The sequence below is a fragment of the Petromyzon marinus genome, unplaced genomic scaffold (genome assembly GCF_048934315.1).
Source record: "Petromyzon marinus isolate PM22_M1 ecotype Great Lakes invasive population unplaced genomic scaffold, UKy_Petmar_22M1.pri1.0 PM_Scaffold_73, whole genome shotgun sequence".
In the NCBI taxonomy this organism is placed as follows: Eukaryota; Metazoa; Chordata; class Hyperoartia; order Petromyzontiformes; family Petromyzontidae; genus Petromyzon; species Petromyzon marinus.
Window position 1 is genome coordinate 252,899 of NW_027423681.1, and position 20,858 is coordinate 273,756.

General features: G+C 52.4%; 1 protein-coding gene across 1 annotated transcript in view; it reads right to left on the reverse strand.

Annotated features, from left to right (window-relative positions):
- Nucleotides 1-20,858, reverse strand: part of LOC116937902 (uncharacterized) — a 55,698-nt gene that overhangs the window by 11,678 nt on the left and 23,162 nt on the right. Inside the window, exons 3-5 of the mRNA XM_076064790.1 lie at nt 20,466-20,781; nt 11,784-11,981; nt 8,328-8,360 (exon numbers count right to left, since the gene is read on the reverse strand). Coding sequence (XP_075920905.1) covers nt 8,328-8,360; nt 11,784-11,981; nt 20,466-20,781 — 547 coding nt within the window. The remainder of the gene's footprint in view (nt 1-8,327; nt 8,361-11,783; nt 11,982-20,465; nt 20,782-20,858) is intronic.

Sequence of the window (20,858 nt, forward strand, 5' to 3'; positions counted from 1 at the left end):
GCTCAGCAAATCTGCAAACCTGTTCCTGGGGGTCGGAGATTGGATCACCTTTTTTCCCCTAATGATGGTAATAGGTGTGGCGCTGCAGGTTACTTTTTTGATGGAGTTAAATAGAGATTTGTGATCGCGGGCCACTGAGGCAGACTCCATCTCCTCAGCAACCCGCGACCACCACCCATCCTTGCAGCGCCTCACGGCTCTCCGAACCTCCGAGCGAAGGCTGCGGTAATCCTCCTCATTCTCTGACGTGGGATTCTCTAGCCGATGACAGTAGGCCTGTCACTTTTTCTCAACTATCCTGAACACCTCCTCTGTCAGCCAGGGTCTCTGGGGAGGTCTGGACCGCGTACCCAAAGCATCCAATGCAGCTGCATGAGTGACAGTCCTAAACCTCACCCATTTTCCCTCGACATTCGGAGGAGTGGGGGACGATGCCAACCCTAGCCGCAGGCGATGATGAAATTCTCGCTTGCAACTTTCATCAGATAACTGAGACCAGGCCACTTTAGGTCGGAATGGGGTCCTGGGTGTATACCCACCACCGGAGTAAAAGAATGGCAGGCGCATCTTACAGATGACTAGTCGATGGTCAGAGGGCAGATCAGCTCCACGGTAGGTCCTGGTGTCAAGGACATGGGCTCGCATCCGCTGGTCCGTCACTATGTAGTCCAGCAGATGTTCTTGCTTGGACCCGGCATGCATCCATGATGTTGTGTGGATGCGCCGATGCCGGAACAGCGTGTTGGTAATTACAAGCCCCTGGGCTGCACAAAAATCTAGCAGCCTCCTACCGTTGTTATTGAGCTCATCTGGCCCATGCCCTCCAATCACTCCAGACCAGGTGCCAGCATCATGACCAACTCGGGCATTGAAGTCTCCCAACAAGATGACTCTATCCCGAGGGGCAACTTTAGCCAGCACCTGTGACAGGAGGTCATAGAAGGCATCTGACTCATCGGATTTGCCTGCATCCCTCCACGGATGTTCATCTTCGGTGGGGACAAAAGTAACCACGACCACCATTCCTCGCCTCCGGTTGATGGGAAGGCGAGCCCAAAGTAGCCTGGGGCTTACAGCTTCCCACACCTCACCGCCACGCTTACACGCCCCCTGAATTCAGGCAAGACGGCGCCGATGATGGCAGCCTCGGCCGGTTGGTGCGCCCTGTTTTGTCCAGTTTTGTCTTGTTTTGTCTTGAGAGGGGCTTGCTGTTCAACACACTCGTGCTGGTGAGAGAGGCCTGCTGTTCATCACACCCGTGCTGGTGAGAGAGGCCTGCTGTTTTGGGGCCTGCTGTTCATCACACCCGTGCTGGTGAGAGAGGCCTGCTGTTCAGTACACCCGTGTTGAGGGGCCTGCTGTTCAGCACACCCTTGCTGGTGAGAGAGGCCTGCTGTTCAACAAACCCGTGCTGGTGAGAGGGGCCTGCTTTTCAGCACACCCGTGCTGGTGAGAGAGGCCTGCTGTTCAACACACCCGTGCTGGTGAGAGGGGCCTGCTTTTCAGCACACCCGTGCTGGTGAGAGGGGCCTGCTGTTCAGCACACCCGTGCTGGTGAGAGAGGCCGGCTGTTCAGCTCACACGTGTTGAGGGGCCTGCTGTTCAGCACACCCGTGCTGGTGAGAGGGGCCTGCTGTTCATCACATCCGTGTTGGTGAGAGGGGCCTGCTGTTCAGCACACCGGTGCTGGTGAGAGAGGCCTGCTGTTCAGCACACCCGTGTTGAGGGGCCTGCTGTTCAGCACACCCGTGCTGGTGAGAGGGGCCTGCTGTTGAGGGGCCTACTGTTCAGCACACCCGTGTTGGTGAGAGAGGCCTGCTGTTCAGCACACCCGTGTTGAGGGGCCTACTGTTCAGCACACCCGTGCTGGTGAGAGGGGCCTGCTGTTCAACAGACCCGTGCTGGTGAGAGGGGCCTACTGTTCAGCACACCCGTGCTGGTGAGAGGGGCCTGCTGTTCAACACACCCGTGCTGGTGAGAGGGGCCTGCTGTTCAACACACCCGTGCTGGTGAGAGGGGCCTGCTGTTCAACACACCCATGCTGGTGAGAGGGGCCTGCTGTTCATCACACCCGTGCTGGTGAGAGAGGCCTACTATTCATCACACCCGTGCTGGTGTGAGGGGCGTGCTGTTCATCACCCCCGTGTTGGTGAGAGGGGCCTGCTGTTCACTTCCATGCTGGTGAGAGAGGCCTACTGTTCATCACACCCGTGTTGGTGAGAGGGGCCTGCTGTTCACCACTCCCATGCTGGTGAGAGGGGCCTACTGTTCAACACACCAGTGCTGGTGAGGGAGTCCTGCTGTTCAGCACACCCGTGCTGGTGCGAAGATGGCGCTGATGGTGGTAGCCTCAGCCGGTCGGTGCGCCCTGTTTTGTCTTGTTTTGTCTGTCAATTCAGTGTTTTGCCAAGATTTTCGGAGTTCTCTAACAAGAGACGAACTTTTAAATATCAGGGAAACAACTCCTGTGGATTTAATTCCTACTTTTCTGCTTCCAGCGGCAGAATTAGTAGGCATTCTAGTCAATGCCGCGCTAGGCTTTGCTCAAGCAACGAAACGCCGCCCAAGGGGTAAACGGTCGGGGGCTCTAGTACGGCTACGCAGACGCGGGATCCGAACAGTGCTTCCGAGCTTTTTCCTCTCCAACGTACGTTCACTGTACAACAAAATGGATGAACTTCAGCTACTGATGGTAAAAAACAAAGACTTTCTTTCAGCTTCTGCATTGTGCTTCACGGAAACATGGCTGTGTGATTTGATTCCGGACACTTCGCTACAACTAGCAGGATTCCATCTTGTAAGATCGGATCGTGACATAGCACTCTCCGGCAAGACGAAAGGCGGTGGTATTTGTTTTTACATTAACAGTGGCTGGTGTGTAGATGTCACAGTGATTCTGCAACATTGTTCTCCACTCCTTGAATCAATTTTTATAACCTGTAAACCGTTTTACTCGCCTCGCGAGTTCGCGTCGCTCATTTTGGTCGGAGTTTATTTGCCGCCTTGTCCTCAGGTTAAAGAGGCCCAACGCATGCTCGCCGATCAGATTCTGAGTGTGGAGCGAGCAAATCCAGATTCGTTGGTTATCGTACTTGGCGACTTTAACAAAGGTAATCTCAGCCACGAACTCCCCAAATACATACAATTCATTAAATGCCCAACCAGAGAAGGGAACACTCTGGATCACTGTTACACTACAGTCAGTAGAGCCTACCACGCCGTCCCCCGAGCAGCACTAGGACACTCTGACCATGCCATGGTCCACCTGATTCCTGCATACAGGCAGAAACTAAAACTCTGTAAACCTGCTGTGAGGACATCTAAACAGTGGACCAGTGAGGCTGTGGAAGATTTGCGGGCGTGCTTAGACTGTACTGACTGGGATATGTTCACGACTGCTACCAATAGTCTAGATGAACTCACAGAGGCTGTGACGTCCTACATCAGCTTCTGTGAGGACTGCTGTATCCCAACACGTACCAGGGTGAACTTTAACAACAATAAGCCCTGGTTCTCAGCAAAGCTCAGAAGGTTGAGGTTGGAGAAGGAGGAAGCGTTTAGGAGTGGAGATAGAGACAGATTCAAGGAGTCGAAGAACAGGTTTAGCAAAGCGGTGAGAGAGGCTAAACGACTATACTCAGAGAGACTAAAACACCAGTTCTCTACAAACGACGCTGCTTCTGTCTGGAGAGGGCTCAGGCAGATCACCAACTACAAACCCAGAGCCCCCCACACCACTAACGACTCCCGCCTAGCCAACGACCTGAACGAGTTCTACTGTAGATTTGAAAGACAATTGGACTGTCCTGAACCACCCCTTCCAACCCAAGAGGCCCCATCCCCCACCAATACTACAGAGACGACTATCTCCTTTCAGGAGGGAGAAGTTAATAGACTTTTCAAGAGGCAGAATCCACGCAAAGCAGCCGGGCCGGACTCTGTCTCTCCAGCCACCCTCAGGCACTGCGCTGACCAGCTGTCTCCGGTGTTCACCAACATCTTTAACACCTCCCTGGAGACATGCCATGTACCAGCCTGTCTCAAGTCCTCCACCATCATCCCTGTGCCCAAAAAGCTAAGGCCAACAGGACTAAATGATTACAGACCGGTCGCCCTTACATCTGTGGTAATGAAGTCTTTTGAGCGCCTGGTCCTGGCACACCTCAAAGCCATCACAGACCCTCTCCTGGACCCCCTTCAGTTTGCCTACAGAGCCAACAGGTCTGTGGACGATGCAGTTAACATGGCCCTCCACTTCACCCTACAGCATCTGGACGCCCCAGCATCCTACGCCAGGATCCTGTTTGTGGACTTCAGCTCTGCCTTCAACACCATCATCCCTGCCCTGCTTCAGGACAAGCTCTTCCAGCTGAACGTGCCATACACCACCTGTAAATGGATCACAGACTTCCTGTCTGACAGGAAGCAGTGCGTTAAGCTGGGAACACAAGTCTCTGGCTCCAGGTCCATCAGCACCGGAACTCCTCAGGGCTGCGTCCTTTCCCCTCTGCTCTTCTCCCTGTATACCAACAGCTGCACCTCCAATCATATGTCCGTCAAACTATTGAAGTTTGCGGATGACACCACCCTCATTGGGCTGATCTCTGGTGGGGATGAGTCTGACTATAGGTGGGAAGCTGACAATCTGGTGACCTGGTGTAGCCAGAACAACTTAGAGCTAAATGCTCTAAAGACAGTTGAGATGGTTGTGGACTTCAGGAAGAATACAGCACCACTCACCCCCATCACCCTGTTAGACTCCCCAGTAAAAATTGTAGAGTCCTTCCGCTTCCTGGGCACTATTCTCTCCCGGGACCTCAAGTGGGAATTGAACATCAGCTCCCTCACCAAGAAAGCTCAACAGAGGATGTACTTTCTACGGCAGCTGAAGAAATTCAACCTGCCAAAGACAATGATGGTGCAATTCTATACAGCGATCATTGAATCCATCCTCACCTCCTCCATAACCGTCTGGTACGCTGCTGCCACTGCCAAGGACAAGAGCAGACTGCAGCGTATCATCCACACTGCTGAGAAGGTAATTGCCTGCAATCTACCGACCCTCGAGGACCTGCACACGACAAGGTCTATGAGGCGAGCGAGGAAGATTATGGCCGATTTCTCCCACCCTGGACACTCTCTGTTTCAGCTACTCCCCTCCGGCAGAAGGCTTCGGTCCATCAGGACCAAAACCTCACGCCATAAAAACAGTTTCTTCCCATCTGCTGCTGGCCTGTTAAACAAGGCCAAGGGCTAACACTGTTTTTAACATTTGATCTACATAACGACACGTTGCTGATATTAACTATGTTTCCCTATTTGTATTTTTAAATTATATCTTAAAGCTATTTTATATTCGATATTTATTTAATTTTATATACTTCAGCCCCTTAGTGTTAGACTTTTAACCCTTATTATAGTAAGACTTGTTTAAAACTTATTTAAGATTTTAGATTCCTATATGTTGAATGTATGCACCATCCTGCCAAAGTAAATTCCGTGTCGGTGTGAACTTACATGGCGAATAAAACCCTTTCTGATTCTGATTCTGATTCTTTTGTTCAAAAGAAGAGCCACACCTTGTTGTTTGGCAGTCTGCTGCCCCGAGTAGAGGACTGTCCACCCCTCATGGTGGCAGGAGCCAGAGCCGGTCCACCGGACCTCCTGAATGCCGCAGAGATCCAGGCGGTACCGGTCCAGCTCCCGACAGAGGAGTGGCAGCCTCTCCTCTGCAGTGAGCGTTCGAACATTCCACGTGGCCACCCGTAGTGGCTTGTCGTTGTTTCTGGAGTAGCCCCGAGGGTAGGTATTCAATCTCCTGTCTCCGCCAAGGGGTTTGGCCAGGAGACGTCATAGACACCTGGCCCCCCGGGGCCTCCAGCACAAGCTTATTTGTTACATATTTCAGTTTAACTCGTGGTTTTGTGGTAATTAATTGAAGGTGGAGGGGTTACCAGCCCCTCGCACCCGTCCAGAGCCCCCGTTTAGCCCCTGTGGTGGACACATATGCCATGAGGGGAGGAGCCAATCAAAATTGGATCTCCCCCCACAGCACTGTCCACGACAGAGTTGCCCGTCCGGCACCGCGAGGAGGTAGGGGGTTGTTTTGCCGGACACACACACATACACACACAGACACACACACATATATACACACACACGTACACACATACACACATACACACACAGACACACATACACACACATACACACATACACACACACACGTACACACACGCACATACACAGACACACACACATACACACACATACACACACACAGACACACACACATACATACACACACATACACACATACACACACGTACATACACACACACAAACACACACACACACACATACACACACACATACACACACATACACACAGACACACACACAGACATACACACACACATACACACACACAGACACAGACATACACACACACACACATACACACACACGTACACACACATGCACATACACAGACACACAGACACACACACATACACACACATACACACACATACATACACACATACACACACACACGTACACACACACACGTACACACACACACACATACACACACACACACCTGACACACACACAGTAGGTGTGTGTGGGTCACGTGTGTGTGTGTGTGTGGGTCACGTGTGTGTGTGTGTGTGGGTCACGTGTGTGTGTGTGTGTGGGTCACGTGTGTGTGTGTGTGGGTCACGTGTGTGTGTGTGTGTGGGTCACGTGTGTGTGTGTGTGGGTCACGTGTGTGTGTGTGTGGGTCACGTGTGTGTGTGGGTCACGTGTGTGTGTGTGTGTGGGTCACGTGTGTGTGTGTGTGTGGGTCACGTGTGTGTGTGTGTGGGTCACGTGTGTGTGTGTGGGTCACGTATGTGTGTGTGTGTGGGTCACGTGTGTGTGTGTGTGTGTGGGTCACGTGTGTGTGTGTGTGGGTCACGTATGTGTGTGTGTGTGGGTCACGTGTGTGTGTGTGGGTCACGTGTGTGTGTGTGTGGGTCACGTGTGTGTGTGTGTGTGGGTAACGTGTGTGTGGGTGTGTGTGGGTCACGTGTGTGTGTGTGTGTGTGGGTCACGTGTGTGTGTGTGTGGGTCACGTGTGTGTTTGTTGGTCACGTGTGTGTGTGTGTGGGTCACGTGTGTGTGTGTGGGTCACGTGTGTGTGTGTGTGTGGGTCACGTGTGTGTGTGTGTGTGGGTCACGTGTGTGTGTGTGTGGGTCACGTGTGTGTGTGTGTGTGGGTCACGTGTGTGTGTGTGTGGGTCACGTGTGTGTGTGTGTGGGTCACGTGTGTGTGTGTGTGGGTCACGTGTGTGTGTGTGTGTGGGTCACGTGTGTGTGTGTGTGGGTCACGTGTGTGTTTGTGTGTGGGTCACGTGTGTGTGTGGGTCACGTGTGTGTGTGTGTGTGGGTCACGTGTGTGTGTGTGTGGGTCACGTGTGTGTGTGTGGGTCACGTGTGTGTGTGTGGGTCACGTGTGTGTGTGTGTGTGGGTCACGTGTGTGTGTGTGTGGGTCACGTGTGTGTGTGTGTGGGTCACGTGTGTGTGTATGTGTGTGGGTCACGTGTGTGTGTGTGGGTCACGTGTGTGTGTGTGTGTGGGTCACGTGTGTGTGTGTGTGTGGGTCACGTGTGTGTGTGTGTGGGTCACGTGTTTGTGTGTGTGTGGGTCACGTGTGTGTGTGTGGGTCACGTGTGTGTGTGGGTCACGTGTGTGTGTGTGGGTCACGTGTGTGTGTGTGGGTCACGTGTGTGTGTGTGTGTGGGTCACGTGTGTGTGTGTGGGTCACGTGTGTGTGTGTGTGTCACGTGTGTGTGTGGGTCACGTGTGTGTGTGTGTGTGTGGGTCACGTGTGTGTGTGTGGGTCACGTGTGTGTGTGTGTGTGGGTCACGTGTGTGTGTGTGGGTCACGTGTGTGTGTGTGTGTGTGGGTCACGTGTGTGTGTGTGTGGGTCACGTGTTTGTGTGTGTGTGGGTCACGTGTGTGTGTGTGTGTGGGTCACGTGTGTGTGTGTGTGTGGGTCACGTGTGTGTGTGTGTGTGGGTCACGTGTGTGTGTGTGTGTGGGTCACGTGTGTGTGTGTGGGTCACGTGTGTGTGTGTGTGGGTCACGTGTGTGTGTGTGTGGGTCACGTGTGTGTGTGTGTGTGGGTCACGTGTGTGTTTGTGTGTGGGTCACGTGTGTGTGTGTGTGTGGGTCACGTGTGTGTGTGTGTGTGGGTCACGTGTGTGTGTGGGTCACGTGTGTGTGTGGGTCACGTGTGTGTGTGTGGGTCACGTGTGTGTGTGTGGGTCACGTGCTCACCAGGTTCACGAGAGGCCCCCCAGAGTTGCCGTACTTGGGGGTCAGAGACCGGCAACAGAAAAACAAACGCAGAGTGGTCACCACTACTCACCACTACTCACCAAACTCACCACTACACTCACCACTACTCACCACTACACTCACTACACTCACCACACTCACCACTACTACTCACACTCACCAAACTCACCACTTCTCACCACTACTACACTCACCACTACTCACCACTACTCACCAAACTTACCACTACACTCACCACTACTACACTCACCACTACTCACCAAACTCACCACTACACTCACCACTACTACTCACCACACTCACCACTACTCACCACTACTCACCAAACTCACCACTACTCACTACTACACTCACTACACTCACCACTACTACACTCACCACTACACTCACCACTACTACACTCACCACTACACTCACCACTACTCACCACTACACTCACCACTACTCACCAAACTCACCACCACTACACTCACCACTACACTCACCACTACTACTCTCCACTACTACTCACCACTACTCACCACACTCACCACTACTCACCACTACACTCACCACTACTACACTCACCACTACTACACTCACCACTATACTCACCACTACACTCACCACTACTCACCACTACTCACCAAACTCACCACTACACTCACCACTACTACTCACCACTACTATACTCACCACTACTCACCAAACTCACCACTACTCACCACTACACTCACCACTACTCACCACTACACTCACTACACTCACCACTACACTCACCACTACACTCACCACTACTCACCACTACACTCACCACTACTACTCACCACTACACTCACCACTACACTCACCACTACTACACTATACTCACCACTACACTCACCACTACACTCACCACTACTACTCACCACTACTCACCACTACTACACTCACCACTACTACTCACCACTACACTCACCACTACTACACTCACCACAACTACACTCACCACAACTACACTCACCACTATACTCACCACTATACTCACCACTACTACTCACTATACTCACTATACTCACCACTACTCTCCACTACACTCACCACTACTCACCACACTCACCACTACACTCACCACTACTCACCACTACTACTCACCACTACTCACCAATCTCACCACTACTCACCACTACACTCACTATACTCACCACTACACTCACCACTACTACTCACCACTACTCACCTCTACTCACCACTACTACACTCACCACTACTCACCACTACTACACTCACCACTACTCACCACTACTACACTCACCACTACTCACCACACTTGCCCTCACCACTAATACTCACCACTACACTCACCACTACTCACTATACTCACCACTACACTCACCACTACTCACCACTACACTCACCACTACTCACCACTACACTCACCACTACTCACCAAACTCACCACTACACTCACTATACTCACCACTACACTCACCACACTCACCACTACTCACCACTACACTCACCACTACTCACCACTACACTCACCACTACTACTCACTACACTCACCACTACTCACCACTACACTCACCACTACACTCACTACACTCACCACCACTCACCACTACTCACCAAACTCACCACTACACTCACCACTACTCACCACTACTACTCACCACTACACTCACCACCACTACACTATACTCACCACTACGCACCACTACTACTCACCACTACACTCACCATTACTACTCACCACACTCACCACTACTCACTATACTCACTATACTCACCACTACTACTCACCACTACACTCACCACTACAGTCACCACTACTACTCACCACACTCAACACTACTCACCACTACACTCACCACTACTACTCACCACTACACTCACCACTACACTCACCACTACACTCACCACTACACTCACCACTACTCACCACTACTACTCACCAAACTCACCAAACTCACCACTACTACACTCACCACTACTCAGCACACTCACCACTACTCAACACTACACTTACCACTACTCACCACCCTCACCACTCCTCACCACTACTCACCACCACCCTCACCAAACTCACCACTACTCACCACTACACTCACCACACTCACCACTACTACTCGCCACCACCCTCACCACTACACTCTCCACTACGACTCACCACCACTACACTCACCAAACTCACCACTACACTCACCCTCACCACCGCACTCACCACTACACTCACCACTACACTCAGCACCACACTCACCACCACACTCACCACTACACTCAGCACCACACTCACCACTACACTCACCACTACTCACTACTACACTCACCACTACTACACTCACCACTACTACACTCACCCTCACCACTACACTCACCACTACTCACCACTTCACTCACCACTACTACACTCACTACTACTACACTCACCCTCACCACTACTCACCACTACACTCACCACTACCACACTCACCACTACCACACTCACCACTACACTCACCACTACCACACTCACCACTACCACACTCACCACTACACTCACCACTACCACACTCACCACTACACTCACCACTACACTCACCCTCACCACACTCACCACTACACTCACCCTCACCACACTCACCACTACACTCACCACCACACTCACCACCACACTCACCACCACCACACTCACCACTACACTCACCACCACCACACTCACCACCACACTCACCACCACACTCACCACCACCACACTCACCACTACACTCACCACCACACTCACCACCACCACACTCACCACCACACTCACCACCACCACACTCACCACTACACTCACCACCACACTCACCACCACCACACTCACCACCACCACACTCACCACCACCACACTCACCACCACTACTGGTGATGGTGGTGATGATGGTGGTGATGGTGATGGTGGTGATGATGGTGGTGATGATGGTGGTGATGGTGGTGGTGATGATGGTGGTAGTGGTGGAGATGATGGTGATGGTGGTGATGGTGGTGATGGTGGTGATGGTGGTGGTGATGGTGGTGGTGGTGATGGTGGTGATGGTGGTGGTGATGGTGGTGGTGATGGTGGTGATGGTGTTGGTGGTGATGGTGTTAGTGATGGTGTTGATGGTGATGATGGTGGTGATGGTGGTGGTGGTGATGGTGGTGATGGTGGTGGTGATGGTGGTGGTGATGGTGGTGATGGTGTTGGTGGTGATGGTGTTAGTGATGGTGTTGATGGTGATGATGGTGGTGATGGTGGTGGTGATGATGGTGGTGGTGGTGGTGATGATGGTGATGGTGGTGATGGTGGTGATGGTGTTGGTGATGGTGGTGATGGTGTTGATGGTGGTGGTGATGGTGTTGGTGATGGTGGTTGTGACGGTGGTGGCTGTGACGGTGGCGGCCGCGATGTGATTGGCCGATGACTACGGCGATGGCGATGGCGACGACGCTCCTTAGCGGCTCGGCGCTCTCACGTTGATGGTGGCGTCCGTCTGCACGTAGTCGACGTCGAGGTGGGGCAGGCCGAGGTCGCGACCCCCTCGCTGCGCCGAGCTCACCACGCCGGTGGTCACAGAGTTCTGCAGCTTGAAGGGGCTCCCCACGGCCACCACGAACTCGCCCGCCCGGGGCGGCGACGTCGCACGGGCCAGCCGGAGCGCTTGCAGCTTCGCCTGCGGTGGGTGGAGGGGGGTGGTGGTGGGGGGGTGGTGGGTGGTGGGGGGGGGGGTGGTGGTGGGGGGGTGGTGGGTGGGGAGGGGTAGCGTAGACTCAGCACTGTCATAGACTCAGCACTGTCATAGACTCAGCACTGTCACCCATAGACTCAGCACTGTCATAGACTCAGCACTGTCATAGACTCAGCACTGTCATAGACTCAGCACTGTCATAGACTCAGCACTGTCACCCATAGACTCAACACTGTCACCCATAGACTCAGCACTGTCATAGACGCAGCACTGTCACCCATAGACTCAGCACTGTCACCCATAGACTCAGCACTGTCATAGACTCAGCACTGTCATAGACTCAGCACTGTCGTAGACTCAGCACTGTCATAGACTCAGCACTGTCACCCATAGACTCAACACTGTCATAGACGCAGCACTGTCACCCATAGACTCAGCACTGTCACCCATAGACTCAGCACTGTCATAGACTCAGCACTGTCATAGACTCAGCACTGTCACCCATAGACTCAACACTGTCACCTGTAGACTCAACACTTTCATAGACTCAGCACTGTCATAGACTCAGCACTGTCATAGACTCAGCACTGTCATAGACTCAGCACTGTCATGGACTCAGCACTGTCATAGACTCAGCACTGTCATGGACTCAGCACTGTCATAGACTCAGCACTGTCATAGACTCAGCACTGTCATAGACTCAGCACTGTCATAGACTCAGCACTGTCACCCATAGACTCAACACTGTCATAGACGCAGCACTGTCACCCATAGACTCAGCACTGTCACCCATAGACTCAGCACTGTCATAGACTCAGCACTGTCATAGACTCAGCACTGTCATGGACTCAACACTGTCATAGACTCAGCACTGTCACCCATAGACTCAACACTGTCATGGACTCAGCACTGTCATAGACTCAGCACTGTCATAGACTCAGCACTGTCATAGACTCAGCACTGTCACCCATAGACTCAACACTGTCATAGACGCAGCACTGTCACCCATAGACTCAGCACTGTCACCCATAGACTCAGCACTGTCATAGACTCAGCACTGTCATAGACTCAGCACTGTCGTAGACTCAGCACTGTCATAGACTCAGCACTGTCACCCATAGACTCAACACTGTCATAGACTCAGCACTGCCACCCATAGACTCAGCACTGCCACCCATAGACTCAGCACTGTCACCCATAGACTCAGCACTGTCATAGACTCAGCACTGTCATAGACTCAGCACTGTCATAGACTCAGCACTGTCACCCATAGACTCAGCACTCTCACCCATAGACTCAGCACTGTCATAGACTCAGCACTGTCACCCATAGACTCAGCACTGTCACCCATAGACTCAGCACTGTCATAGACTCAGCACTGTCATAGACTCAGCACTGTCACCCATAGACTCAACACTGTCACCTGTAGACTCAACACTGTCATAGACTCAGCACTGTCATAGACTCAGCACTGTCATGGACTCAGCACTGTCATAGACTCAGCACTGTCATGGACTCAGCACTGTCATAGACTCAGCACTGTCATGGACTCAGCACTGTCATAGACTCAGCACTGTCATAGACTCAGCACTGTCATGGACTCAGCACTGTCATAGACTCAGCACTGTCATAGACTCAGCACTGTCATGGACTCAGCACTGTCATAGACTCAGCACTGTCATAGACTCAGCACTGTCATAGACTCAGCACTGTCATAGACTCAGCACTGTCATAGACTCAGCACTGTCACCCATAGACTCAGCACTGTCACCCATAGACTCAGCACTGTCACCCATAGACTCAGCACTGTCATAGACTCAGCACTGTCATAGACTCAGCACTGTCACCCATAGACTCAGCACTGTCACCCATAGACTCAGCACTGTCACCCATAGACTCAGCACTGTCATAGACTCAGCACTGTCATAGACTCAGCACTGTCACCCATAGACTCAACACTGTCACCTGTAGACTCAACACTGTCATAGACTCAGCACTGTCATAGACTCAGCACTGTCACCCATAGACTCAGCACTGTCATAGACTCAGCACTGCCATAGACTCAGCACTGTCATAGACTCAGCACTGTCATAGACTCAGCACTGTCACCCATAGACTCAACACTGTCACCCATAGACTCAGCACTGTCATAGACGCAGCACTGTCACCCATAGACTCAGCACTGTCACCCATAGACTCAGCACTGTCATAGACTCAGCACTGTCATAGACTCAGCACTGTCGTAGACTCAGCACTGTCATAGACTCAGCACTGTCACCCATAGACTCAACACTGTCATAGACGCAGCACTGTCACCCATAGACTCAGCACTGTCACCCATAGACTCAGCACTGTCATAGACTCAGCACTGTCATAGACTCAGCACTGTCACCCATAGACTCAACACTGTCACCTGTAGACTCAACACTTTCATAGACTCAGCACTGTCATAGACTCAGCACTGTCATAGACTCAGCACTGTCATAGACTCAGCACTGTCATGGACTCAGCACTGTCATAGACTCAGCACTGTCATGGACTCAGCACTGTCATAGACTCAGCACTGTCATAGACTCAGCACTGTCATAGACTCAGCACTGTCATAGACTCAGCACTGTCACCCATAGACTCAACACTGTCATAGACGCAGCACTGTCACCCATAGACTCAGCACTGTCACCCATAGACTCAGCACTGTCATAGACTCAGCACTGTCATAGACTCAGCACTGTCATGGACTCAACACTGTCATAGACTCAGCACTGTCACCCATAGACTCAACACTGTCATGGACTCAGCACTGTCATAGACTCAGCACTGTCATAGACTCAGCACTGTCATAGACTCAGCACTGTCACCCATAGACTCAACACTGTCATAGACGCAGCACTGTCACCCATAGACTCAGCACTGTCACCCATAGACTCAGCACTGTCATAGACTCAGCACTGTCATAGACTCAGCACTGTCGTAGACTCAGCACTGTCATAGACTCAGCACTGTCACCCATAGACTCAACACTGTCATAGACTCAGCACTGCCACCCATAGACTCAGCACTGCCACCCATAGACTCAGCACTGTCACCCATAGACTCAGCACTGTCATAGACTCAGCACTGTCATAGACTCAGCACTGTCATAGACTCAGCACTGTCACCCATAGACTCAGCACTCTCACCCATAGACTCAGCACTGTCATAGACTCAGCACTGTCACCCATAGACTCAGCACTGTCACCCATAGACTCAGCACTGTCATAGACTCAGCACTGTCATAGACTCAGCACTGTCACCCATAGACTCAACACTGTCACCTGTAGACTCAACACTGTCATAGACTCAGCACTGTCATAGACTCAGCACTGTCATGGACTCAGCACTGTCATAGACTCAGCACTGTCATGGACTCAGCACTGTCATAGACTCAGCACTGTCATGGACTCAGCACTGTCATAGACTCAGCACTGTCATAGACTCAGCACTGTCATGGACTCAGCACTGTCATAGACTCAGCACTGTCATAGACTCAGCACTGTCATGGACTCAGCACTGTCATAGACTCAGCACTGTCATAGACTCAGCACTGTCATAGACTCAGCACTGTCATAGACTCAGCACTGTCATAGACTCAGCACTGTCACCCATAGACTCAGCACTGTCACCCATAGACTCAGCACTGTCACCCATAGACTCAGCACTGTCATAGACTCAGCACTGTCATAGACTCAGCACTGTCACCCATAGACTCAGCACTGTCACCCATAGACTCAGCACTGTCACCCATAGACTCAGCACTGTCATAGACTCAGCACTGTCATAGACTCAGCACTGTCACCCATAGACTCAACACTGTCACCTGTAGACTCAACACTGTCATAGACTCAGCACTGTCATAGACTCAGCACTGTCACCCATAGACTCAGCACTGTCATAGACTCAGCACTGCCATAGACTCAGCACTGTCACCCATAGACTCAGCACTGTCACCCATAGACTCAGCACTGTCATAGACTCAGCACTGCCATAGACTCAGCACTGTCACCCATAGACTCAGCACTGTCATAGACTCAGCACTGTCACCCATAGACTCAGCACTGCCATAGACTCAGCACTGTCATAGACTCAGCACTGTCACCCATAGACTCAGCACTGTCACCCATAGACTCAGCACTGTCATAGACTCAGCACTGTCATAGACTCAGCACTGTCATAGACTCAGCACTGTCATAGACTCAGCACTATCACCCATAGACTCAGCACTGTCACCCATAGACTCAGCACTGTCACCCATAGACTCAGCACTGTCACCCATAGACTCAGCACTGTCATAGACTCAGCACTGTCATAGACTCAGCACTGTCACCCATAGACTCAACACTGTCATAGGCTCAGCACTGTCACCCATAGACTCAGCACTGTCATAGACTCAGCACTGTCACCCATAGACTCAGCACTGTCACCCATAGACTCAGCACTGTCATAGACTCAGCACTGTCACCCATAGACTCAGCACTGTCACCCATAGACTCAGCACTGTCATAGACTCAGCACTGTCATAGACTCAGCACTGTCACCCATAGACTCAACACTGTCATAGGCTCAGCACTGTCACCCATAGACTCAGCACTGCCATAGACTCAGCACTGTCACCCATAGACTCAGCACTGTCACCCATAGACTCAGCACTGTCATAGACTCAGCACTGTCATAGACTCAGCACTGTCACCCATAGACTCAACACTGTCATAGGCTCAGCACTGTCACCCATAGACTCAGCACTGTCATAGACTCAGCACTGTCATAGACTCAGCACTGTCATAGACTCAGCACTGTCATAGACTCAGCACTGTCACCCATAGACTCAGCACTGTCATAGACTTAACACTGTCACCCATAGACTCAGCACTGTCATAGACTCAGCACTGCCACCCATAGACTCAGCACTGTCACCCAGAGACTCAGCACTGTCACCCATAGACTCAGCACTGTCACCCATAGACTCAGCACTGTCACCCATAGACTCAGTACTGTCACCCATAGAAGCACTGTCACCCATAGAAGCACTGTCATAGACTCAGCACTGCCACCCATAGACTCAGCACTGTCATAGACTCAGCACTGTCACCAATAGACTCAGCACTGTCACCCATAGACTCAGCACTGTCATAGACTCAGCACTGTCATAGACTCAGCACTGTCACCCACAGACTCAGCACTGTCATAGACTCAGCACTGTCACCCATAGACTCAGCACTGTCACCCATAGACTCAGCACTGTCATAGACTCAGCGCTGTCATAGACTCAGCACTGTCACCCATAGACTCAGCACTGTCACCCATAGACTCAGCACTGTCATAGACTCAGCACTGTCATAGACTCAGCACTGTCACCCATAGACTCAGCACTGTCACCCATAGACTCAGCACTGTTACCCACAGACTCAACACTGCCACAGACTCAACACTGCCACCCACAGACTCAACACTGCTACCCACAGACTCAACACTGCTACCCACAAACTCAGCACTGCTACCCATAGACTCAGCACTGCTACCCACAGACTCAGGACTGCCACAGACTCACCACTGCTACCCACAGACTCACCACTGCTACCGACAGACTCAACACTGCTACCCATAGACTCAACACTGCTACCCATAGACTCAACACTGTCACCCATAGACTCAGCTCTGCTACCCATAGACTCAACACTGCTACCCATAGACTCAACACTGCTACCCATAGACTCAGCTCTGCTACCCACAGACTCAACACTGCTACCCACAGACTCAACACTGCTACCCATAGACTCAACACTGCCATAGACTCAGCACTGCTACCCACAGACTCAACACTGCCACCCATAGACTCAACACTGCTACCCATAGACTCAGCACTGCTACCCATAGACTCAACACTGCTACCCATAGACTCAGGACTGCCATAGACTCAGCACTGCTACCCACAGACTCACCACTGCTACCCACAGACTCAACACTGCTGCCCACAGACTCAGCACTGCTACCCACAGACTCACCACTGCTACCCACAGACTCAACACTGCTACCCATAGACTCAGTACTGCTACCCACAGACTCAACACTGCTGCCCACAGACTCAACACTGCTACCCACAGACTCAACACTGCTACCCACAGACTCAACACTGCTACCCACAGACTCAGCACTGCTACCCACAGACTCAACACTGCCATAGACTCAACACTGCCATAGACTCAGCACTGCTACCCACAGACTCAACACTGCCACCCATAGACTCAACACTGCTACCCATAGACTCAACACTGCTACCCGCAGACTCAGCACTGTCATAGACTCAACACTGCTACCCACAGACTTAGCACTGTCATAGACTCAACACTGCTACCCATAGACTCACCACTGCTACCCACAGACTCAACACTGCTACCCATAGACTCAACACTGCTACCCATAGACTCAACACTGCCATAGACTCAGCACTGCTACCCACAGACTCAACACTGCTACCCACAGACTCAACACTGCTACCCATAGACTCAACACTGTCATAGACTCAACACTGCTACCCACAGACTCAACACTGCTACCCACAGACTCACCACTGCTACCCATAGACTCAACACTGCTACCCACAGACTCAGCACTGCTACCCACAGACTCAACACTGCTACCCACAGACTCAACACTGCTACCCACAGACTCAACACTGCTACCCACAGACTCAGCACTGCTACCCATAGACTCAGCACTGCTACCCACAGACTCAACACTGGCATAGACTCAACACTGCTACCCACAGACTCAGCACTGCTACCCACAGACTCAACACTGCTACCTACAGACTCAACACTGCTACCCACAGACTCAACACTGCTACCCATAGACTCAACACTGCTACCCACAGATTCAACACTGCCACAGACTCAACACTGCTACCCACAGACTCAGCACTGCTACCCACAGACTCAACACTGCTACCCACAGACTCAACACTGCTACCCACAGACTCAACACTGCTACCCACAGACTCAACACTGCTACCGACAGACTCAACACTGCTACCCATGGACTCAACACTGCTACCTACAGACTCACCACTGCTACCCACAGACTCACCACTGCTACCGACAGACTCAACACTGCTACCCATAGACTCAACACTGCTACCCATAGACTCAACACTGCTACCCACAGACTCAACACTGCTACCCATAGACTCAGCTCTGCTACCCACAGACTCACCACTGCCACAGACTCAACACTGCTACCCATAGACTCAACACTGTCATAGACTCAACACTGCTACCCACAGACTCACCACTGCTACCCACAGACTCAACACTGCTACCCACAGACTCAACGCTGCTACCCACAGACTCAACACGGCTACCCACAGACTCAACAATGCTACCCACAGACTCAACACTGCCACCCATAGACTCAACACTGCTACCCATAGACTCAGCACTGCTACCCATAGACTCAACACTGCTACCCATAGACTCAGGACTGCCATAGACTCACCACTGCTACCCACAGACTCACCACTGCTACCCACTGACTCAACACTGCCATAGACTCAACACTGCTACCCACAGACTCAACACTTCTACCCACAGACTCACCACTGCTACCCATAGACTCAACACTGCTACCCATAGACTCAGCACTGCCATAGACTAACCACTGCTACCCACAGACTCAACACTGCCATAGACTCACCACTGCTACCCACAGACTCAACACTGCTACCCATAGACTCACCACTGCTACCCACAGACTCAACACTGCTACCCATAGACTCAACACTGCTACCCACAGACTCAACACTGCTACCCACAGACTCAACACTGCTACCCATAGACTCAACATTGCTACCCACAGACTCAACACTGCTACCCATAGACTCAACACTGCCACCCACAGACTCAACACTGCTACCCACAGACTCAACACTGCTACCCATAGACTCACCACTGCTACCCACAGACTCAACACTGCTACCCACAGACTCAACACTGCTACCCATAGACTCACCACTGCTACCCACAGACTCAACACTGCTACCCATAGACTCACCACTGCTACCCACAGACTCAACACTGCTACCCATAGACTCAACACTGCCACCCACAGACTCAACACTGCTACCCACAGACTCAACACTGCTACCCATAGACTCACCACTGCTACCCACAGACTCAACACTGCTACCCATAGACTCACCACTGCTACCCACAGACTCACCACTGCTACCCACAGACTCACCACTGCTACCCACGGACTCAGTAGCAAGTTGGCACAGTAGGAGGCACAGGTGGTGCATCTGCCATTCAAGTCGGTGTGTCCCAAGACCTCCCTGTGCACGTAGCCTGGCACAGCAGTCAACCCCATAGGCACCTGGGCCTGTCACGTGACCTCCTCCTGCAGTTTCCCCCCCCCACCCCAGCCCCTCCCCCCACCCACCTGCGGCCGGATGCGGATGACCGCGAGGTCAGCGCGCGCGTCCACGTGGAGCACGTGCGCCTCGTAGTGGGCGCGGCCTCCTGCGGTCCCGCCCCCGCCCTTGGCCCCGCCCTTGGCCCCGCCCTCGTACAGCAGCACGCGCACGCGGTGGGGGTGATAGTGCGCGTGGTGGTAGTGGGCGTGGCGGTAGTGACGTCGCGGGGGCGGAGCTCGCCCCGACACCACGTGGGCGTTCGTCACAATGAGGCCGTCCTCTGACACCACGAAGCCCGAGCCGCTCGACACGGTCGTAACGTTCCAGGGGTAGCCCGGATGTCTGGGGGGGTGGGGGGGGGTGGTGGGGGTGGGGGGGGGGTGGTGGTGGGGGGCGGGGGGTGGGGGAGTTATGTAAAT